Source organism: Amphiprion ocellaris, chromosome 6 (genome assembly GCF_022539595.1).
Source record: "Amphiprion ocellaris isolate individual 3 ecotype Okinawa chromosome 6, ASM2253959v1, whole genome shotgun sequence".
In the NCBI taxonomy this organism is placed as follows: Eukaryota; Metazoa; Chordata; class Actinopteri; family Pomacentridae; genus Amphiprion; species Amphiprion ocellaris.
This window is the reverse complement of record NC_072771.1, coordinates 82191-106411: the sequence shown is the minus strand read 5'-3', so window position 1 is coordinate 106411 and position 24221 is coordinate 82191. Positions and strand designations below refer to the sequence as shown.

Genomic DNA, 24221 nt, shown 5'->3' with positions numbered 1-24221 from the left:
CTGGTGGCTTCAAGACTCACACTGTCCAGATCTTGGTTCCACTTGGTTCTAGTGGAGAAGCTGTGGTGTGATGTTGTTCTCTGGATGTTCTCCTGCTGGAATGTTCCTCTTCTCCATCTGGTCAGCCAATATTCTGGTTCATCCTCAGACCTTCATGCTGCATCTAGAAATGTCTTCAACACCTTCTGACCTCATGCAGCCCCAAATCATCACACTCTCACCTCCGTGCTTCACTGTCAGGACTATGCATCCACTGTGGTAGTCCTGGTCAGGTTCTCACCAAACATCTGGACTCCATCTGAGCCCAACTCACTGATCTCCATCTGACCAAAGAATGTTCTCCAACATCCATCAGGCTTCTTCGCATGTTCTTCAGCAAACTTTCATCTGGGTAAAGAGTTTGTTTCTGATCGATCATCAGAGGAAATACTGTTCTACTCAGTAGTAATCTGATTACTGACAGGAGATACACTTTAGAATCGTTTCCGGAGGCAGTGGTTCCTCATAATGTTTCATCTATAGAAACAGTTGCCAGATCTACAGCGGATGTGTTTCAGGGATCCAGTCCTGCTGACTGCAGCCACCTGCCTCCTGAACAGAGGAGAAAGAAACTACAGAGTAGAATCAACAGCATGAACCAGGAGATCCAGAGGGAGAGGGAGCAGAGGTACACACACACACACACACACACACACACACACACACACACACACACACACACACACACACACACACACACACACGTGCACACACACACAGTGTGTGTTGTTGTGTAACGGTTGTGTGTTTGTTGTTGCAGAGACGCTCTGCTGAAGATGAGGGAGGTTTATGAACGCAGTCCTCAGATGGGGGACGCCAGCAGTTTGGAGCCTCGACTGGAAGAAGTGAAGCAGAATCTGATGCGACTGGAGGAGGAGCTGAGGAGGAACCAGGTAGTACACACACACACACACACACATATATATATATATATATACATATCTACTGTCTATATATTAGGGCTGGGACTTTAACGCGTTAATTTTGATTAATTACTTACAGCGAAAATAACGCATTAAAAATAATAACGCAATTAATTGCACCCTCCTCAGTTCCCTCATTTCTGGCACACCGGTAACTCTGATGAACACTCCAGCCCAGTAGGTGGCGGTAATGAACCTAAAGTCTGTTTGTAGCCATGAAGAAGAAGCACAGGAAGTACTGAGTGAAGTCAGGCACTGGTGAACAGTGAAGGAAGATGAGATTGAGCTTGTTGGACAGAAAGTTTTCTTTTAAAAATCTTCCTGATGGCAGCTTGGATAAAAGCCTGGTTGTGTGCAAATTGTACAACAAAGAGTTTTCTGATCACTGCGTCACTTCAAGCTGACGGTATCACCTCAATGTAAAACATGTTGCTGTTAGCACCAGACCTAACGTTAGCTACGAGTCATGCTAACGGCTAACGGTGTAGCCATCCCATAATAGACCACTTTTCTAGACAGTGCTTGAGTTTACAGAAAGTCTTCAAATGCTGAATAAAATCGCTATAATTGCACTTAGATTTGCAGTAATCTGTGAATGTAGCAGACAGATGAAAAATGCAGATAAATAGAAATGAAACATTTTTATGGTTTAAGTTTTTACTCCGTCGAGGCTCTGCCTCCTTGGAGGAGGAATAACCTAAACAACAAAAATATCTCTTTTAATAACTTCATTATAAACTTTTTGTTGATAAAAAAATGACATAAATAAAAATTTATACTCCTAAAAAAAAGAACCATCAAAATGACATCATTTATCAGACCCAGGAAAGATGAAAACAGAATGAATCTCTGGATTTTCAACTTTCTGAAGCTCCTTGAACTACTTATGCTGATTTTATGTGCCATACAGTGGAAAAAACAACTAAATTCAGGCTTTAAGTCATCAAAATCACTTTTTTCTATATGCCCCATTTTAAATTTTTTTTAATAAATTTTAAATTATAAACACGTATATGTCTATTCATTGATTCAACTGTCAACCACAATTTTATTTGAATCGAGAAACTTCACTTATTGTGTCAAATGTTGCTGTTTGACAAAACTGCAATATTGCGATTAATTACAAAGCCTCTAATTAATTTGATTAATTTTTTTAATTGCGTCCACCACTACTATATATATACACACATATATCTATCTATCTATATATACACATATGTATATGTGTATGTGTGTATTGTGTGTGTGTGTGTGTACATATATATATATATATATATATATATATATATATATATATATATATATACACACAATACACACATACACATATACATATGTGTATATATAGATAGATATATATATGCGTGTATATATATAGTAGTGGTGGCTACTACACACTATATTGCCAAAAGTATTCGCTCACCTGCCTTGACTGGCATATGAACATAAGTGACATCCCATTCCTAATCCATAGGGTTCAATATGACGTCGGTCCACCCTTTGCAGCTAGAACAGCTTCAACTCTTCTGGGAAGGCTGTCCACAAGGTTTAGGAGTGTGTTTATGGGAATTTTTGACCATTCTTCCTGAAGCGCATTTGTGAGGTCACACACTGATGTTGGACCAGAAGGTCTGGCTCTCAGTCTCTGCTCTAATTCATCCCAAAGGTGTTCTATGGGGTTGAGGTCAGGACTCTGTGCAGGCCAGTCAAGTTCATCCACACCAGACTCTGTCATCCATGTCTTTATGGACCTTGCTTTGTGCACTGGTGCACAGTCATGTTGGAAGAGGAAGGACCAGCTCCAAACTGTTCCCAAAAAATTGGGAGCATGGAATTGTCCAAAATGTCTTGGTATGCTGAAGCATTCAGAGTTCCTTTCACTGGAACTAAGGGTCCAAGCCCAGCTCCTGAAAAACAAGCCCACACCATAATCCCCCCTCCACCAAACTTTACACTTGGCACAGTGCAGTCCGACAAGTATGGTTCTCCTGGCAACCGCCAAACCCAGACTGGTCCATCAGATTGCCAGATGGAGAAGCGTGATTGGTCACTCCAGAGAAGGCGTCTCCACTGCTCTAGAGTCCAGTGGTGGCTGCTTTACACCACTGCATCCCACGCTTTGCATTGCACTTGGTGATGTATGGCTTGGATGCAGCTGCTCGGCCATGGAAACCCATTCCATGAAGCTCTCTGCTGAAGCACTGTTCTTGAGCTAATCTGAAGGCCACATGAAGCTTGAAGGTCTGTAGCGATTGACTCTGCAGAAAGTTGGCCACCTCTTGGCACTATGCTCCTCAGCATCCACTGACCCCGCTCTGTCAGTTTACGTGGCCTACCACTTGGTGGCTGAGTTGCTGTCGTTCCCACACACTTCCACTTTCTTATAATACAGCTGACAGTTGACTGTGGAATATTTAGGAGCCAGGAAATGTCACGACTGGATTTGTTGCACAGGTGGCATCCTAGCACAGTTCCACGCTGGAATTCACTGAGCTCCTGAGAGCGACACATTCTTTCACAAATGTTTGTAAAAGCAATCTGCATGCCTAGGTGCTTCATTTTATACACCTGTGGCCATGGAAGTGATTGGAACACCTGATTCTGAATATTTGGATGGGTGAGCGAATACTTTTGGCAATATAGTGTATATATGTGTGTGTATATATATATATGTATATATACATATATATATATACACACGTGTGTGTGTGTTAGTGTGTATATATATATATATATATATATATATATATATATATATATATATATATATATATATATATATATATATATATATATAATGTTGGAGTTCTCCCTGGAGAACCAGAGGGAAACTCTGACTGTTGTGTGTTCTTATGCACCAACAGCAGTTCAGAGTATTCGGCCTTCTTGGAGTCTCTGGGAGGTTCCTGGAAGGGGAACCACCTGGAGACTCCATAGTTCTCCTGGGGGACTTCAACGCTCACATGGGCAACGATGGAGAAACCTGGAGGAGGTGATTGGGAGGAACGGCCTGATCTGAACCTGAGCAGTGTTTAGTTATTGGACTTCTAGTCATAGACTGGTAAAAACAAACACCATGTTGGAGCATGAGGTTGCTCATAAGTGTACCTGGTACCAGAGCACCTTAGGTAAAAGGTCGATGATCGACTTCATAGTTGTATCATCAGACCAGAGCTGTCAACTGATCACCACCTGGTGGTGAGTTGGATATGATGGAAGGCTGCCGGACAGACCTGGTAAACCCAAATGTGTAGTGAGAGTGAACTGGGAACATCTGGCGGAACCCCCTGTCTGTGGAGTTTTCAATTCCCACCTCCAGAAGAGTTTCTCTTGCATCCTGGGGGAGGTTGGGGACATGGAGTCTGAGTGGTCCATGTTCAAAGCCTCCATTGCATAAGCAGCTGTTAGGAGCTGTGGCCTGAAGGTCACTGGTGCCTACTGCAGTGGCAACCCAAAAACCAGCAGGTGGACACCAGCGGTGAGGGAAACCACCAGGCTGAAGAAGGAGGCTTTTTGGGCCTGGCTGGCTCGGAAGTCTCCTGAAGCAGCTGATGGGGCCCGGTTGGCCAAAAGGGCTGCAGCTGCAGCAGTTGTAGAAACTAAAGCTCGGGTGTGGGAGGAGTTTGGGGAGGCTATGGAGAAGGACTTTCGATTGGTCTCAAAGAGGTTCTGGCAAACTGTTGAACGTCTCAGGAAGGGGAGGCAGGGTTTTGACCAGGCTGTTTACAGTCAGGGTGGAGAACTGTTGACCTGTACTGGGGACACTGTCGGGTGGTGGAAAGAGCACTTTGAGGAACTTTTGAACCCGGTAAACATGTCCTCCACGGAGGAGGCAGAGCCTGAAGACTCGGGGGAATCTTCATCCATATCTGTGGCAGAGATCACCAAGGTAGTCAAGAAGCTCCTTGGTGGCACCAGGTGTGGACGAGATCCGCCCTGAGATGCTGAAGGCTCTGGACATTGTTGGACTGTCTTGGCTGACACGTCTCTACAATGTCGTTTGTCATCGGGTACGGTACCTGTGGAGTGGCAGACCGGGGTGGTGGTTCCCATTTTCATAAAGGGGGACCGGAGAGTGAGTTCCAACAACTGGGGTATCACACTTCTCAGCCTCCCGGGAAAGTTTACTCTAGGGTGCTGGAAGGGAGGCTCCGACTGATTGTAGAACCTTGGATCCAGGAGGAGCAATGTGGATTCTGTCCTGGTCGTGGAACACTGGATCACCTCTTTACTCTTGCAGAGCTGCTTAGGTGCTCATGGGAGTTCAACCTGCCAGTCTACATGTGCTTTGTGGATCTGGAGAAGGTCTATGACCATGTCCTCCGAGGGGCTCTGTGGGGGGTACTGAGGGGGTATGGGGTACTGAGGGAGTATGGGGTACCAGGCTCTCTGATACAAGCCATTCGGTCCCTGTACAACCAAAGTGAGAGCTGTGTCCACATACTCAGCACAAAGTCAGACTCGTTTCCAGTGAGTGTTGGACTCTTCCAGGGCTGCCCCTTGTCTCTGATCCTGTTTGTGGTCTTCATGGACAGGATCTCAAGGTGCAGCCGGGGTGAGGAGGGTGTCTGATTTGGGGGCCTCAGGATCTCTGCTTTTTGCAGATGATGTGGTTCTGTTGGTTCCTCAGACCTTCAGCAGCACTGGAGCGGTTTGCAGCCGAGTGTGAAGCGGCGGGGATGTGGATAAGCACCTCCAAGTCCGAGGCCATGGTTCTCTGATGGAAACCGGTGGATTGCTCCCTCTGGGTTGGGGGGGAGTTGCTTCCCCAAGTGAAGGAGTTCAAGTATCTCGGGATCTTGTTCACGAGTGATGGGAAAATGGAGCTAGAGATGGACAGGAGGATTGGTGCAGTGTCAGCAGTAATGAAGGCGTTGTACTGAACCATCGTGGTGAAGAGGGAGCTGAACCTCAAGGAGAAGCTCTAAGTTTACCATCCATCTACGTTCCAACCCTCACCTATGGTCATGAGCTCTGGGTAGTGACCCAAAGAATGAGATCGTGGATACAAGCGGCTGAAATGAGCTTCCTCCGTAGGGTGGCTGGACTCAGCCTTAGAGATAGGGGGAGAAGCTCAGACATCCAGAGGGAGCTCGGAGTAGAGCTGCTGATCCTTCACCTCTAAAGGAACCAGTTGAAGTGGTTTGGACATCGATTCAGGTCCTCCAGGGAGACTTCTTTTGGAGGTTTTCTGAACACATCCTCCTGGGAGGAGACCCCAGGGCAGACCCAGAACCCTCTGGAGGGATTATATATCTCATCTGGCCTGGGAACACCTCAGGATCTACCATGAAGAGCTGGAAAGTGTTGCTGGGAGAAGGAATGTCTGGAATGACCTGCTTCATCTGCTGCCTCCGATGGATGGATGGTTGGATGTATGTATGTATGTATGTGTATATATATATATATATATATATATGCATGTGTGTCCCTCCAGGTGTGGTTGTCGGACGCTGACAGCAGGTTGTGCGACCACAGCAGCAGCAGACAGAATAATTCCACGGCGACGACTCCAGGAAGCAGCAGCCTGAAACATCTGGACAACCGCAGCCCTGCCAGCAGGGAGAGGTACTGGTTATTGATTACTGATTGGTTATTCATTACTGATTGTTTACTGGTTATTGATAACTGATTGGTTATTGATTACTGATTGGTTATTCATTACTGATTGAGTGCTGGTTATTGATTACTGATTGATTATTGATTACTGGTTGGTTATTATTAATGATTGGGTGCTGGTTATTGATTACTGATTGGTTATTGATTACTGATTGGATGCTGGTTATTGATTTTTTTTTTTGGTTTTGGTTATTGATTTTTGATCACTGACTGGTTGTTGATGTCTTGTCATTGATTATCTGTCATTAATGACTGATTATTGATGACTGATAATTGATGACAGCTCATTGATTCCTGATTATTATTATGTCTGTCTGTCCTCAGTCCTGACGGCAGCTACACTGAAGACCACAGCGCTGAACTTCACTTTAAGTCTCGCAGTTCAGAGTTTGATGATGACTTTGATGATGAAGAACCGTTACCAAGTATCGGCACGTGCAAGTCTCTCTATCCGTTTCAAGGTACAGTCTCAAGATTCAAGATTCAAAGACCTTTATTTATCACAAACACAATTATACAGAGAATAATGTGCAGTGAAATGTATTGTGTACCTGTTCCAGACTGAAACAGCAAGAATAATAAGAATACAGAATAAAGTCTGCCCTTCTAAATACCGTCTGCCTTAGAAAATGTCCTGAAACGGGGTGTGAACAGTTGGTTGTCATAGAGATGGGGAGACATTAACTGGTTTTAGGCCCTGAACCTTTGAACAGATTCTGAGATCGTCCCTGCTGAACCTTTACCTGGGTTGATTCCTGCTCCAGAGTAGTCACACCTGTGCTGTAGGTACTTTTGTTTTGGTGCACTTTGGAATTCAAGTTGTGGTCAAAACTTTTGGATTGTACACTGAAGGAAATAGGAAGTCTGAAAGGACTGTTTAGCTACTGGAAAGATTTATTTTAAATAGAGAAGGTTTCTCCTTGAAAGTATACAGGTTTGCCTTTGGTTGTTCTCCTGAGGGAATCATAAAGAGCTGTTCAGTTCCTCTCTCACCTGCACACAGCTGACCAATCACAGCATGAGGTGAGTGTCGGATTAAGACCTTCAATGTATTGGAGGGTCAGCAGGCGATGAACTTTGGATTCTCAATGATCAGACACCCAGTGGACATCTGGAATGGAATTAGCTTCATCTACCTGCAAACCTCCATTTAGAGCCGTCAGAAACACAAGACTTTAAATCATGTTGCATCTTCTTGATGTCCTCACAGGGTCCATGTATCATGTCTGTTAGTAATGATTCATGTGGTTTGTTCTATTAAAATGTTGATCCTCTGCAGGCCAGAACGAAGGCACTCTGTCCATGGTGGAGGGAGAACTACTTTCTGTCGTGGAGGAGGACAAAGGTGATGGCTGGACCAGAGTGCGGCGGAACCTGGAGGAGGAAGGATACGTTCCCACCTCCTACATCAAAGTCTTCCTGGACAGCAGCGCCAAAGGTGCCATGACCTACATATGAACTTCAAATGACCTCTGCATGACCTTTGAATGACCTCTAAATATGACCTTCTCATGGCCTTCATCTGACCACAGTGACCTTCAAATGACCCCATCTGACCTCCACTCAGCATTTCACTGAACCCTGAAGAAATACTGAAGTGACCTTTACATGACCTCTAAATGACCGCTGACCTCTACATGACCTCTGACCTCTACATGACCTCCAGGTGAACTTCCTGTGATCTCCATGAACCCTCCTGATGACCTCTTTGACCTTTGAATGTTGTTCTGTCTGTCTTCTACCTGCCTGAACTCGACCTGTTGTTGGAATCTCTGTACCTGTGTGACACATCTGTACACCTGTAGGGCAGGTGTGTCTCATCTCAAGCTCTGCCTCCAGGCCTGTAGATGCCACCAATGATGCAATCAGTCACATGATCAGTCTCCAGGCTGATGAGGAGCGCACTCAGTTAAACAGCGACGTGTCCGTGGTAACAGACGTGAACACAAACGCCTGTCAGTCAGTGAGAACCAGTCACAGCTGAGACCCTGTCACCAGGTGGACATCTGTTAACATCAGCATTAGCATTAGCAGAACCTAAAATAATGCAGATATAAACCAAAATATGATGTCATAGACAGGTAGACAGACAGGTGGACAGACAGATAGGCAGCAGAGAGACAGACAGGTGGACAGACAGACAGACAGACAGACAGATAGACAGACAGGTGGACATTCAGGCAGACAGACAGACAGGTGGACAGACAGGCAAACAAACAGGTAGAGAGACAGACAGGTAGACAAACAGATAGACAGACAGGTGGACAGACAGGCAGACAGACAGGTGGACAGACAGGCAAACAAACAGGTAGAGAGACAGACAGGTAGACAAACAGGTAGACAGACAGGTGGGCAGACAGGTGGACAGACAGATAGACAGACAGGTAGACTGATAAAACCAGTTTTTAAAGATGCCCCGGTTTCCAGCAGAGTGACTTTAACCTGTGGAGGACAGAGTTTAACTTCCGACTCTAAACTGATTCTGTTCACCTTCAGTTTCTGCCAACATGAGAACTTACTGAACCTAAAGTTCCTGCATCATCCGATTATTAATCAGTGATTACTGATCAGTGATTATTGACCAGTGATTATTGATCAGTGATTAATGGAACAGCTGATTGTTTTCATTTATTGATTCTGTCTTTTTATTTTCACATGATCACAACTCAGAGTTATCTTCTAGAACTGTTCTGGCCACAGATCATCACATGATAATAATCATCATCAGCCACCTCAGGAACCTTACAGGAACCTTTAGAGGAACATTTATAGGAATCTTTACAGGAACCTTTAGAGGAACCTTTAGAGGAACCTTACAGGAACTTTTAGAGAAACCTTACAGGAACCTTTAGAGGAACCTTTAGAAGAACCTTTAGAGGAACCTTACAGGAGCCTTTAGAGCAGTGGTTCTCAAATTTTTTCTGTTGGGCCCCCCTTCGGAGGAAAAAAAAACTTTCGTGCCCCCCCAATAACTTTGTATGTATATATATATATATATATATATATATATATATATATATATATATATATATATATATATATATGTATATGTATATATATATATATATATATATATATATATATATATATATATATATATATATATATATAAAAACTGTGAAAACATGAATATGCAGGGCTGTGTTATTTTATCTGATTCCATTTTGTTGTTTTTCACAGTAAAGATCACAGGTGTCAAACTCATTTTAGTCCAGGGACCACATAAACCCAATCTGATCTCCAGTGGCCCCCACCAGTAAAATCACAGCATAATAACCTATAAATAACCACAGCTCCAACTTTTCCCCTTTGTTTTAGTTCAAAAAAGTACATTCTGAAAATGTTCACATCTGATGGACTATCTTTTTACAAAATATTATGAACCTGAAATTTCTTAAGGAAAACAAGTTCAGTTTCAACAGTAGCCTATTATGCCTCAGTTCATCATTTACACATGCATTCTAACTGCCAGATAACAGTTTATCTACAAAAATACAAAACATTCAGTCACAGCTATCTGGAACTGAACAATCTAGTATTTCACTTCATGATCAGAACAACTTGTCAAGTTCTAGAAATTATTTTAAATTTACAGTTTTACAGATTTACAATTTACAGTTAATGTTGTTGTAATGTTTATCCTTTGTAAAGTCGTCCCGCGGGCCGAAATGGACCGTCTGGTGGGCCGGTTTTGGCCCGCAGGCCGTATGTTTGACATTGCTGGTAAAAATAATCGGAGGAGATGAGCCGAGTATGTGACGTGATCGAGTACGCTGGTGTTCCGACTGCACATTAATGATGCGTTCTCCTGTTCTCAGGAGTCTGTACTTCGGAGTCTGAACGGCCAGTGCATATACCATAGATATATACAGAAGATCATTATTATTAATATTATTTATATCTATGGCATATACAGTCTATGGGGCCAGCACAATTCCAGTATTGTTGTACGCCACGAAAAACAGGCCGACGTTAAAACAATAGTTCAGCTAATTAGTTCCGTGTTGAAGGACCTTTTCCTCCCAGTCGCCCGCGACCTCCCTGACATGCCTCTGTGCCCCCCCAGGGGGGCGCGCCCCACTATTTGAGAAACACTGCTTTAGAGGAACGTTTACAGGGACTTTTAGAGGAACCTTTAGAGGAACCTTACAGGAACCTTTAGAGCAGGAGTATTCAACTAAAATTCAAAGAGATCCAGTCAGAGAAAATGTATTAAAGCAAAGGTCCGGAACATCATAAAGTCTAACTTCAATTAGTGCAATATATAATGATGTAACCTAGAAGTTTTATTACTGTCTGCATGTAATCAATAACTGATCATCAAATCAAATAAATTCAGTACGGTTCCAAAACATTTTGACATTTATTAACAAATAACTTTTGATGTAACTGTACATCTTAAAATTAAGTGCAGAACTTGAAAAAATAATGACTAAGCAACCTGAACCAGCTTATATACATCTTTAACAATACCTAAATCTGAAAAAATGTAAACAATTGAACACTTTTACATTTTTTTCCCCTGTCTTGTTACTCCCCTTATATCCCTGCTGCTTAATGGGAGAACTGAGCTGCAGTTTGCCCTGCCAGTATTGTTTGAATTGTGTATTTTGAATTGTGGTCTGAATGGTGTCAGGGTCGTTCTCAAACACATCTGGAGCTCATTGGTCAGTCTGGAACCATATTCAGTTTTGATTATGTTCATAGTTGAGAAAGGTGCCTCCAGCTGTATGTTGAGCCAAACATGGTCAGCATGTGCAGGACTATTTCCCTCTCGGTGTCGCTTTATTCATTTCCTTTTTTGTCTGTCCCTCACCTCTCAACTGTTTTCTGAACGCAGAGCTGTGATGTTTAGCAGCTGAATGCAGAGACTTCATTGGCTGAGTAGCATCACGTGGGATGGCTGAACTCGTACGTAATTGGTCTGTGTGTTTCCTGAGCTGCTAACTAATGCCGTAAACACTGGGAAAGCTGTGCCGGTAAAACAGAAGCGACAGGTCAAATTTAAAATCCCATTACAGTTTACTCATTACAAGTCCAGTCCGTATAAGACGGTGTCTGGGTCTGGATCCGGACCGCAGTCCGCCAGTTAGTGACCCCTGCTTTAGAGGAACCTTTAGAAGAACCTTTAGAGGAGACTTACAGAAACATTTAGAGGAACCTTTATTCAGTTCAATTCAATTCAGTTCAATTCAATTTTATTTATATAGCGCCAATTACAGTCAAATTGTCTCGAGACGCTTTACAGAACCCATATGCCTGAACCCCAGAGCAGCCCTAAGGAGACAGTGGCAGGAAAACACCCTTTTAACAGGGAAAAAAACCTCGAGCAGAACCCGGCTCTTTATGTGGGGGAACCCATCTGCTGCTGGCCGGACGGGTTGAGAGGGACAGAAGAGTTAGAGAGGTAGAGGTAGAGGGATACAGATAGAGGTAGAGATAGAGAGGTGGGGGGGGACACAAGGACCATAAAACACACAGTTTGACACATGCATAAGACAGATGATACATGCAAAGTATAACTAACATGGAAACTGATTATAGTTTACTGCTATGGTGTACAGCTCTTGCATTAAATATACTACATATATAGCTGGTGGTAAATTCAGAAATATGTAGACCAGCAAATCAAGTATAGTGAGGGTGATGCAGAGTAGATTGATGGAAATGGGCAGCTGGAGGTGGAAGAACAACCACACATCTGAAGCATCCAGCTCTGGGATCAGGGACACTCGGAGAAAGGACACAGAAAGAAACAGAGTGAGTGTAATGCAATAATGGTATATATATATATTAAATATAATGGTAGATAGAGAAGGGCTCAGTGCATCCAGAGAGGTCCTCCAGCAGCCTAGGCCTGTAGCAGCAGAACTAGGGGCAGAACTAAGGGATGTCCAAGAGGAAGACTCCAGCTGACCCCCTCAGGGTCCCCCAGTCAGTCCTAACTATAAGATTTGTCAAAAAGGAAGGTTTTAAGCCTGGTCTTAAAAATAGAGAGGGTGTCCACCTCCAGAACCCAAACTGGGAGCTGGTTCCACAGGAGAGGAGCTGATAACTGAAGGCTCTGCCTCACATTCTACTTTTAGAGATTCTAGGAACAACAAGTAAGCCTGCAGTCTGAGAGCGAAGAGTTCTGCTAGAATAATATGGTACTATCAGGTCTTTAAGATATGATAGAGATTGGTTGTTAAGAGCTTTATATGTCAGAAGAAGGATTTTGAATTCTATTCTAGATTTAACAGGAAGCCAATGAAGAGAAACCAGTATAGGAGAAATATGATCTCTCTTGCTAACTCCCGTCAGTACTCTGGCTGCAGCATTTTGGATCAGCTGTAGATGTTTCAGAGAGCTATTGGGACAACCTGATAATAAGGAATTACAGTAGTCAAGCCTAGAATTAACAAATGCATGGACTAGTTTTTCTGCATCACTCTGAGACAGGATGTTCCTGATTTTCACAATATTTCTCTGGTGGAAAAAGGAAGTCCTACAGATTTAGGTGTGAGTTAAAGGACATGTCCTGGTCAAAGATAACACCGAGGTTCCTCACAGTAGTACTGGAGGCCAATGTAATGCCATCCAGAGTAACTATATGCTTTGAAAGCAATTTTCTAAGATGTTTGGGGCCAAATACAATGACTTCAGTCTGGTCTGAATTTAGTAGTAAGAAATTATAGGTTATCCAGGTCTTTATGTCCTTAAGACAATCTTGCAGTCTAGCTAGCTGATTAGTTTCATCTGGCTTCATAGATAAATACAATTGAGTGTGGTCAGCGTAACAATGGAAATTAATGCAGTGCTTCCTAATAATATTGCCTAAGGGAAGCATGTATAATGTGAACAGTATTGGTTCTAGGACAGAACCCTGAGGAACTCCATGATTAACCCTAGTATGCTCAGAAGAGTCATTGTTGACATGCACAAACTGGAACCTGTCTGATAAGTAGGATTTAAACCAGTCCAGTGCTGTCCCTTTAATGCCAATAGAATGTTCTAGTCGCTGTAATAAAAGTTTGTGGTCGATTGTATCGAATGCTGCACTAAGGTCCAACAAAATAAGTATAGAGACCAGTCCATTATCTGACGCTATGAGAAGGTCATTAGTAACTTTCACCAGAGCTGTTTCTGTGCTATGATGCACTCTGAAGCCTGACTGAAACTCTTCAAACAAGCTATTCCTTTGTAAATGTTCACATAATTGATTTGCAACTGTTCTTTCCAGAATTTTAGAGAGAAATGGGAGGTTAGAAATTGGTCTATAGTTGGCTAAAACATCTGGACCTAGAGTGGGCTTTTTAAGTAAAGGTTTGATTACAGCAACCTTAAAAGCCTGTGGTACATAACCTGTTACTAGAGAGAGATTAATCAGATCTAACATTGAGGAATTAATTAAAGCCTCCTTGAACAGTCTAGTTGGGATAGGATCTAAAAGACATGTGGATGGTTTGGATGTAGAAACTATTGAAATTAGTTCAGAGAGATGCATGGGAGTGAAAAATTCTAAATGTCCATCTGGTCTTACAGCCAATTCTAAAGCATCTGTACTCCACGATACATCTGTGACATTTGCAGGAAGGGCCAGATTAATTTTTTCTCTAATCGTAATAATTTTATTTGTAAAGAAGCTCATGAAGTTGTTACTGCTCAAAGCTAAAGGAATACAAGGTTCAACAGAGCTCTGACTCTTTGTCAGCCTGGGTACAGTGCTGAAGAGAAACCTGGGGTTGTTCTTGTTTTCCTCTATTAAAGATGAATAATATGTTGTCCTGGCATTACCAAGAGCTTTTTTATAAATTACTAGACTATTTTTCCAAGCTACATAAACTTCCTCTAAATTAGTGGAATACCACTTCCTTTCCAGCTTTCAGGATGCCTGCTTTAAAGTCCACAGCTGGGAATTCTACCAAGGAGCAGGTCCTCTCTGAGATAGAACTTTCTTTTTTACAGGTGCAACACTATCAAGTGTTGTACGCAGTGAGGCTGCAGCATTATTAACAATATAATCCACTTCTGTGGGGGTAAAATTATAATATTTCCCTTCCATTTTATCAGTAAGTGGTGCTGGACTAAATAGAGAGGGAATTATTTCCTTAAATTTAGTCACCGAATTGTCAGACAGACATCTACTGTAATGATATTTATTCTTAACTCCTATACAATCTATTGTTGTAAATTGAAATGTTATCATAAAATGGTCAGAAAGAAGAGGGTTCTGGGGAAATACTGTTAACTGTTTGATTTCTATGCCATAAGTCAGAACGAGGTCAAGGGTGTGATTAAAACTATGAGTTGGTTTATTTACATGTTGAGAAAACCCAATTGAGTCTAATGAATTAAAAGCAGTCGTAAGGCTGTCACTGTCCACGTCAACATGAATGTTAAAGTCACCCACAATAATGACTTTATCTGAGCTGAGCACTAAATCAGATAAAAAGTCAGAGAATTGAGATAAAAACTCAGAGGAAGGAGCAGGAGGACGATATACAACAACAAATAAAACTAGTTTCTGAGCTTTTAAATCTGGATGAGAGAGACTGAGAGTAAGATTTTCAAATGAACTGTAACTAGGTTTAGGTCTCTGGTTCATTTTTAAGCTAGAGAGGTAAATTGCTGCCACTCCTCCTCGGCCTGTGATTGGAGGAACATGACAGTTAGTATGACTAGTAGGAGTTGATTCATTTAGACTAACATATTCTTCCTGCTGCAACCAGGTTTCAGTCAAACAGAACAAATCAATCTGGTTATCAGTTATCAAGTCATTTACTAACAGAGATTTAGACGAGAGAGATCTAATATTTAACAGACCACATTTAATTGTCCTGTTTCTTCGCTCAGTTGAAATAGCGGTATTAATTTTAATTAGATTTTTATGGTTACTATGTCTTTTGTTTATATTTGAATTGTTTAATTTATTGAATTTTGGTGGTCGGGGGACAGACACAGTCTCAATAAAGCTAACTGAATTCCTAGAGGGTGACAGCTGAAAGGAAACTGCAGAGAGGTGTGGAAGACTACAACTCTGCATCCTGGTCTGAACTCTGGGTTGTCATGCTTTAGGAGTTCTAATAAAATCAGCCATATTTCTAGATATGAGAGCTGCACCAGCCAAAGTGGGATGGATGCCGTCTCTCCTAATCAGACCAGGTTTTCCCCAGAAAGAGCTCCAATTGTCTATAAAGCCAACGTCGTTTGCAGTGCACCACATAGACATCCAGCGGCGAAACGATGACATACGGCTAAACATATCATCGCTGGTCAGATCAGGCAGGGGTCCAGAGAAAACTACGGAGTCTGACATGGTTTTGGCAAAGTTACACACCGATGCCACACTAATTTTGGTGACCTCCGATTGGCGTAACCGGGTGTCATTACCGCCGACGTGAATAACAATCTTACTGTATTTACGATTATCTTTAGCCAGCAGTTTCAAATTTGCTTCTATGTCGCCCGCTCTGGCTTCTGGGAGGCATTTTACTATGGTCGCTGGTGTCGCTAGCTTCACGTTTCTGACTATGGAGCTGCCAGTGATCAGAGTTGGTTTCTCAGCGGGTGTGTCATTGAGTGGGGAAAAACGATTAGAAACGTGAAGCGGTTTGTGGTGTGCCGGGACAGCGGGCTTGAGCTTAGGACTACGTTTCCTACGAACTGTCACCCAGCTACCCTGACTTCCTGGCTGCTCGGGAGCTGCTAGGGGACGGCTAGCAGAAGCTACACTAGCAGCTATGCTATTGCGGTCCGCACCGGCTAAGGGGGCCTGGCTAACAGCTAGCGGGGTGTTTTCCATGGTGCGGAGCCACGCTTCCAATTCAGAGAGACTCGCCTCCAAAGCTACAAAGAGACTGCATTTATTACAGGCATCGTTATCACTAAAGGAGGCAGAGGAGTAACTAAACATGTGACACACTGAGCAGGAAAGAGAAGGAGAGGAAGAGGGAGAAGCCATGCTAACTGCTAAGTGCTAGGCTAGCGGACAGAGATAACAGATTAACTTAGAATTAAGTACTGAGAAGGTGCTTGAAGAAAACGAGTGTATGTTACGATTCAAATATTACCGCTACACACAGATTTAATGAATATCAGATTAGATGGAGTGGATAAGCTACAACAGTCACAGAACACAACACAGCGCTACAACAGGAAGAGACGCAATACGCTCACCGTGACATCAGCAGGATCAGCCCATGCACGGCAGGGCTACAAGAAATCTGATTTGTGTTGAGCCTCCTTTATAGGTTCCTTTATAGGAACCTTATAGGGACCTTTACAGGAACCTCTAGAGTAACCTTTAGAAGAACCTTTATAGGGCCCTATAGAGGAATATTTATAGGAATCTTTACAGGAACCTTTAGAGGAACCTTACAGGAACCTTTACAGGAACCTTTAGAAGAACCTTTACAGAGACCTTTAGAGGAACATTTATAGGAACCTTTATAGGCACCTTACAGGGACCTTTAGAGGAAGCTTTATAGGAACCTTTACAGGAACATTTATAATAAAGAGTAAATAATAATAATAATAATAATAATAATATATAAATTCTATATTATATCATAATTTATAATAAAGTCTAAAGCTAATCAGAATGAGCAGAAGGTGAACAACAGCTGATTACAGTTTGAATATGAACTAACTTCTAAGTTTCTTCAGCTGAGACAATAATTATTAATAACTGAAGCTAGTCGGTCAGTTTTAGTCCTCCTGTCTCACCCTCTAACCTGTCTGTCTGCCTGTCTGTCTGTCTGTCTATCTTGTAGGCTTTGTGCACAGTAGTCGGCTAGTCTAGCTAGTCCACCAGGGAGGACGTCTCGCCACAGGAAGTGATGTAAAGAGCTCAGAGGAGGTCCGGCAGCAGCTTCTTATTGGACAGTTTTACACTTGAGATATCTCAGCCAATCAGATGGCAGATGCCAGAACTCAATCAGAAATCAATCAGAACTGATTCAGGTGATCCAGAACAGATCCAGATGATCACGTTTCTCTAGAAACTAGTCCGTTTCACATCATATGAAAACTTTAGTCGTGTTCATCAGTTTGGAGATCAGAGGTCTGAAACTGAAGCTGAACGCCGCCGTGATGTCACAGGATGCTGTGACATTACAGTGGGTTTGGTCATTTTAAAGAGCTGACTGCGTGTAAATAGAACCTGTGCAGGTGTAGCCCCGCCCCTGCTGACATTAGCCATGCTCTGCCCCTATTTATAGCCCCGCCCTCTTCATGGCCCCGCCCTGTGCTTGTTGATCAATGATCATTTTTATTGACGATTGTGTGAAATGTGAACTTTTTTATTTTAGTGAGATATTGATCAGTTACGTATTGATTTTTTTATAGAGACGTGAGACTGCTTATCACGCTCTTTTCAACTTCCTGTATGCTAGACTTTCAAAATAAAGTACACTGAATCAAGCCCTGTGTGTCAGCTCTCTTCTTTCAGACTGTGTTGCTCAGACGCACCACAGCAGCCAATCAGGGTGAAGTTGTAGCGTTCTACCTGTTACCTGTGTGACCTCTGACTGCAGCAGGGCAGGTGGAGAACAAACAAACAGAACCAGGAACATTATGGAGGTTGGTGAGAACAGAAGCTGTAGGTCAGAGAAGAGTCAGTATGTAAAGGTGAGAACCTCCATTTAGACAAATAGAACCATCAGGAGTCGGGCAACACCAGAACCCAACAGAACATTGGTTCCTCTCAGCGGTTCTGAATCCTCAGGAACTTTTCAAAGATGACACCAGAGTTTTTCTGCTGTCTCTTTGTGTGAATCTGTGATCCTTTCAAGGACTTTGATGTTCTGTCCAGAACTTCAGTGTGTGGAGTTTATGATATTTCATATTTATGATATTTCATATTTATAATATTCAATATTTATAATATTAAATATTTATACTATTTCATATTTATAGTATTTCAGATTTATAATATTTGGATCTGCAGGAGGAAACCAGAATATTTTTTGACATCAGTATTAAAATCACTGCAGAGAACAATCCATTAAAACCAAGAGGATGAAATTCTGACGTTTCTGCTAAAAAGCTACGACTGAACTAGAAAATCAAACCCGATGTGCACGGAGAGTTCTAAAGAGCTCCAGAAGAAGCCAGACCTCCTGGAGGAGTTCCATCAGTCAGCTAAAACATGAAGATCAGTGAAAGGAAGATCTTATTAAAGCTGAAGCTGCTCGTCCTGATCTCTAATCAATAATCCATTAATGATCGATCAGATCTGATCAATCTCTAATCAATGATCGATTAATGATCGATCAGATCTGGTCCTTCTGGACCATCAATGATACACCCTGTTAAAAGGGTGTTTTCCTGCCATTGTCTCCTTAGGGCTGCTCTGGGGTTCAGGCATATGGGTTCTGTAAAGCGTCTCGAGACAATTTGACTAATTGGCGCTATATAAATAAAATTGAATTGAATTGAATCAACTCTCTGAGCGGCCTGATGGCGGCGCTGCTGACTCCAGAGTGGACGAAGAAGAAGAGTTCAGGAGGTTCCGGTGAGCAGCAGGAGGAGGTTCTGAAGAGGTTCAGAGAAAACCGGAAGCGGTCCTTCAGCAGATTCACTAGAACCCGGACACGTTTCAGAGCCTCCGACTGGAGGAAGCGGCCGATCCGACGTTTGTGGACGGTTGCTGAGAGACGGGTTCTGGCGGAGCTCCACCCCGGTACCGGAGCACCGGTAACTCCCGGTAACTACCGTCAGAAGTCCGGCAGCAGAACAAGAAGCTGCAGCAGGATTCATACTTTGATTATATTTAAAGATTTATAGAAGTATTGATGTATTTATGTTTATTTAGTTATATTTATTAATTTGTTTCGATTTATTTTTAGATTTATAGAAGTATTGATTTGTTTAGATTTATTAATTTATATTTATTAATTTGTTTAGATTTATTTATAGATTTATAGAAGTATTGATTTGTTTAGATTTATTTTTAGACCGGCAGCCCGTCACCGATCTGCGAACTCTGCTCTCCGGTTCTGCTGCCGGAATTTCTCCCTATAATTCTTCCGTTACTGGGAGAATGAAACCAGTTTAAAATATTTAATTTACAACTTCAGAGCCTCAGACGGAGCAGCGCGACGCATGCGCAGCTGTTGACGCGAGCAGTGTCACCCGTCTCCATGGTAACGGCGTGTTGTGATCAGACATGGCGGAGCAGAAAGTCCAGAGCTGCGACAGGAGAGAGTCTAACCCGAGCCCTTTCCATGGATACAGGTAGTAAAAGTACTGCTGGTACTTCAGTAGTACTACTGCTACTGAAGTAATATACACAGATTAAATAGTTCTACTGTGTTTTTATGGATACAGTTGTAGGACTGTCAATACTATCACAACTATTACTAGTACTACCAGTACGACTACTAGTAGTATTACTGTTACTAGTACTAGTACTACCGGTACTACTACTAGTAGTATTACTGTTACTCGTACTAGTACTACTGGTACTACTACCAGTAGTACTAGTACTACTAGTACTAGTACTACTGGTACTACTACCAGTAGTACTAGTACTACTAGTACTACTACTAGTAGTACTAGTAGTACTAGTACTACTGGTACTACTACTAGTAGTATTACTGTTACCAGTACTAATACTACTGGTACTACTACTAGTAGTATTACAGTTACTAGTACTACTAGTAGTATTATTACTGTTACCAGTACTAATACTACTGGTATTACTACTAGTAGTATTACTGTTACTAGTACTAATAGTACTGGTACTACTACTAGTAGTACTACTGTTACTGCTACTAATTCACTGGTACTTCTACTAGTAGTATTACTGTTACAAGTACTAGTACTACTGGTACTACTACTACTAGTACTACTACTACTTGGTTTTATTGTGAAATCCAGATGTGAGTCTGATTAAAGACCAGAAGATGAAAACTGTCGAGGTGGAGCTTAGAGAACAACCTGTTAATAATAATAATAATAATAATAATAATAATAATAATAATAATAATAATAATAACAACAACAACAACAACAACAACAACAATAATAATATTAATAGTAATATTAATAATAGTAATAGCAATAATAACAATAATAATAATAACAATAATAATAATAATAGGACACAACTGTGATCAGACTGGTGGCTGCTTCTCCAATAAACTCTCATTAACGTCCGTCCTGTTTGTGTTTCAGTCAGAGAAGAAGTCACCCCCTGTACCGGACCACCAACCAGACGTACGGCAGCAACACACCTGGAGCTCACCTCACACAGGTAGACAGACAGACAGACAGACAGACAGACAGACAGGATATCAGACTTATCTCATGTAAACAGATAAAATGCAAGACTCGTGTTTTAAACCGACTGCAGTCCTCTCATGTTTCATCGACACAACCTGAGAGGATACAACAGAACACGGAACAACATGTGGAACACCAACAGAACACGGAACAACATGTGGAACACCTACAGAACACGGAACAACATGTGGAACACCAACAGAACACGGAACAACATGTGGAACACCTACAGAACACGAAACAAATTGTGGAACACCAACAGAACATGGAACAACATGTGGAACACCAACAGAACTGAAGCGCTCACGAACTCAGAGATTTTTCTGTAAAGAACATCAATAATTCAACAAACCACACAAGAAGAATTAACTTTTCAAAATGAGGAGATCGTCAACACACCCGGAGAATCGTGAGAACACACCTGGAGAATCGTCAGAACACACCTGGAGAATCTGTACGGTTCCATTCCACTGAGTTCAGCCCAGAAAGGTTCTTTCCAGAACCCAACCCTAGAATCAAAGTGAGTCCAGTCAGGACCCTCTGAAGCTGCTAGAACCAGACCCGACAGCTCCATGTTAGAACCATAGACGAGGGTGAAGAACTGGACAGTTGTGGTTCCACAGAAACACCTGGCTGCTGTTCCTGGTCCTACTGGAGTTCTCTGTAGTTGGACCAACATGAGTTCATTCCAGAGTTGCTCTTCTCACCCATCAGTGCTTTCATGGGAACGCTCCAGAACACCTGAAAGAACTCACCTGTCATCAACCATCAATAGAAACTTCCGTAAAAACACCTGTTACCTCCTCCTCCCGGCCAAAATCAGGACCATGGAGACTGAACCTCCAGAACCTCCCGAACATTCAGAACCTCCTCCTGACCTCCTGACAGCTCCTCAGCCAGCCGATGTTTTTAAAAGATGTTTGTGTTTAACAAAGCTGTTCATGAAACGTTCCCCTGAAGTTTCTGTTTTTATTTTATCTGATTGTTTTTGTTTTTATCCTTTTATATCTTTAATGTAGAACTTTACAAATAAAATGTATTATTATTATTATTATTATTATTATTATTATTGTAATTATTATTATTATGACAGAGAAAATCAATCACAGTACTGACATATTCACATAGATGTGTAGTATTACACATGTACTGCATTACTACACATGTACTGTAGTATTACACATGTACTGCAGTACTACACATGTACTGTAGTATTACACATGTACTGCATTACTACACATGTACTGTAGTACTACACATGTACTGTAGTATTACACATGTACTGCAGTACTACACATGTACTGCATTACTACACATGTACTGTAGTATTACACATGTACTGCATTACTACACATGTACTGCATTACTACACATGTACTGTAGTATTACACATGTACTGCAGTACTACACATGTACTGCATTACTACACATGTACTGTAGTATTACACATGTACTGCAGTACTACACATGTACTGTAGTATTACACATGTACTGCAGTACTACACATGTACTGCATTACTACACATGTACTGTAGTATTACACATGTACTGCATTACTACACATGTACTGCATTACTACACATGTACTGTAGTATTACACATGTACTGCAGTACTACACATGTACTGCATTACTACACATGTACTGTAGTATTACACATGTACTGTAGTATTACACATATGTACTGCAGTACTACACATGTACTGTAGTACTACACATGTACTGTAGTATTACACATGTACTGCAGTACTACACATGTACTGCATTACTACACATGTGCTGTAGTGCTACACATGTACTGTAGTACTAGAGTGTAATCATTCTCTACATACACAGATGCAGTATCCTGTCTAATGCAGGTTGATCATCACAGAGTTCTGCAGGTTCTTCTGGAAGTTCCAGAATTTCTAACATGGACCTCCAGAGTACACCTGCAGCTCCACAGCTCATTAGCAGAGCACCAGAATGTTCTCCAGACTGTTCTCCAGAATGTTCTCCAGACTGTTCTCCAGAATTTTCTCCAGCATGTTCTCCAGAATGTTCTCCAGAACAACAGTCTGTTCCTCAGACGGCCTTGTTCTCCTGTCTAGTGTCTGTACTGGGGGGCAGTGAGAAGATCCAGGTGTCTGAGGAACCAGAACAGATTCTTATTGGGTTCCACTGATGCAGAATACAGAAAGCTTCACATACAGGACAGGTCCCTTCAAGCTGAATCTTTTATCTCCATCAGAGGTTCTCCCTTCATTAAATGTTCTGCTGGTGTTCCAGGTCCAGAGCAGAGGAACGTCCCGTCAGTTCTCAGAGACCATGCTTCTGAGCGGGATGTATCGGGATCACGGTTTCAACACGTCCATGGACAGGAGCAGAGTGACTGTTTCCCCAGGAACCCAGCACAAGAGAACCAGTCTCCATCATTTATGTCACCATGGAAACCAAAGCAGCGGCAGCGATGGGAACCAGTAGACAGAACGCTGATGTCCAAACAAGTAAATGAGAAAATAAGTTTCCTGATAGAAATCACAGGATTGGAAAAGATCAAACATTTAAACATTTAACTCCAGTTGTGATCTGATGAAACTATGATTTAGTCACACTGTGAAGATGATTCCAGTAAAATCCTTCACTCAGAATCTTCTGTTGTCTTTCTGTAACCATTTCAGAATCAAACTCTAAGCAGCATTTTGTTCATGAGCAATAGAAGAAACCTCTGAATCTGTGGAACCGTGGAAAAGTCTCAGCAAGTTAAAAAAGTTTTAGATAAATCTGATCTTTTTTTTAAGTTATTTTTTGGCCTTTTATCAGCTTTATTGGATAGGTGCAGTGAGAGAGAGACAGGAAATGGGAGAAGAGTCAGGGGAAGACATGCAGCAAAGGGCCGCAAGCGGGAATCGAACCCGGGCCAGCTGCGTCGGGGACCAGCCCCTGTACGTGGGTCGCCCGCTCAACGCGTTGAGCTATACGAGCGCCCCTAGATAAATCTGATCTTAAAGATGAACTTCCAGCAGCTCACACTGGTTTTACTGGGCAGTTTCCAGGAAAACTGCTGATAAATCCTCTGATGAAGTTCAAAATCCAAGCTTCATGTAGCTGTAATGCTGATGTTTGCCAGCAGATGTCAGTATTTTCCTGGTTAACATTCACTGAAACGCACCTGGAGGTCACTGATTAGGATTTAGACTCACTTTGAATTGGGATTATATTCAATAAAACACGGGGAGATGAAGAAAAAGCCGGTGTTTCTCTGTATTTACAGCTTTCACTGTGTAAAGACTGTGACAATAAAAGAGAACATAGAACCCTATTCACCCTCTATTCTCCTTCCGCTGCTGTTCAACACGGACTCAGAATCTGTTTAATTTGACCCTTTTTGACA

General features: G+C 42.1%; 2 protein-coding genes across 8 annotated transcripts in view; both read left to right on the top strand.

The window, feature by feature from the left end:
- Nucleotides 1-17984, top strand: part of fnbp1a (formin binding protein 1a) — a 51261-nt gene extending 33277 nt beyond the window's left edge. For all 6 annotated transcript variants that reach the window (XM_055011613.1, XM_055011611.1, XM_055011615.1 and 3 more), the window contains 6 exons: nt 558-667; nt 800-932; nt 6400-6530; nt 6906-7042; nt 7861-8019; nt 17336-17984. In XM_055011613.1, coding sequence (XP_054867588.1) covers nt 558-667; nt 800-932; nt 6400-6530; nt 6906-7042; nt 7861-8019; nt 17336-17364 — 699 coding nt within the window. In that variant the 3' untranslated portion in view covers nt 17365-17984. The remainder of the gene's footprint in view (nt 1-557; nt 668-799; nt 933-6399; nt 6531-6905; nt 7043-7860; nt 8020-17335) is intronic.
- Nucleotides 17985-18953: 969 nt separating this feature from the next.
- On the top strand, nt 18954-23478 carry pierce1 (piercer of microtubule wall 1). Of its 2 annotated transcripts, none has more exons than XM_023270980.3 (4): nt 18954-19259; nt 19643-19799; nt 20742-20820; nt 23117-23478. In XM_023270980.3, the coding sequence occupies exons 2-4, from the start codon at nt 19732-19734 to the stop codon at nt 23309-23311; spliced, it is 342 nt and encodes a 113-aa protein (XP_023126748.1). In that variant the 5' UTR covers nt 18954-19259; nt 19643-19731; the 3' UTR covers nt 23312-23478. The 2 variants fall into 2 exon arrangements, with proteins under 2 accessions (XP_023126748.1, XP_023126747.1); XM_023270979.3 differs by having other exon boundaries at nt 18955-19269.
- Nucleotides 23479-24221: the final 743 nt, after the last annotated feature.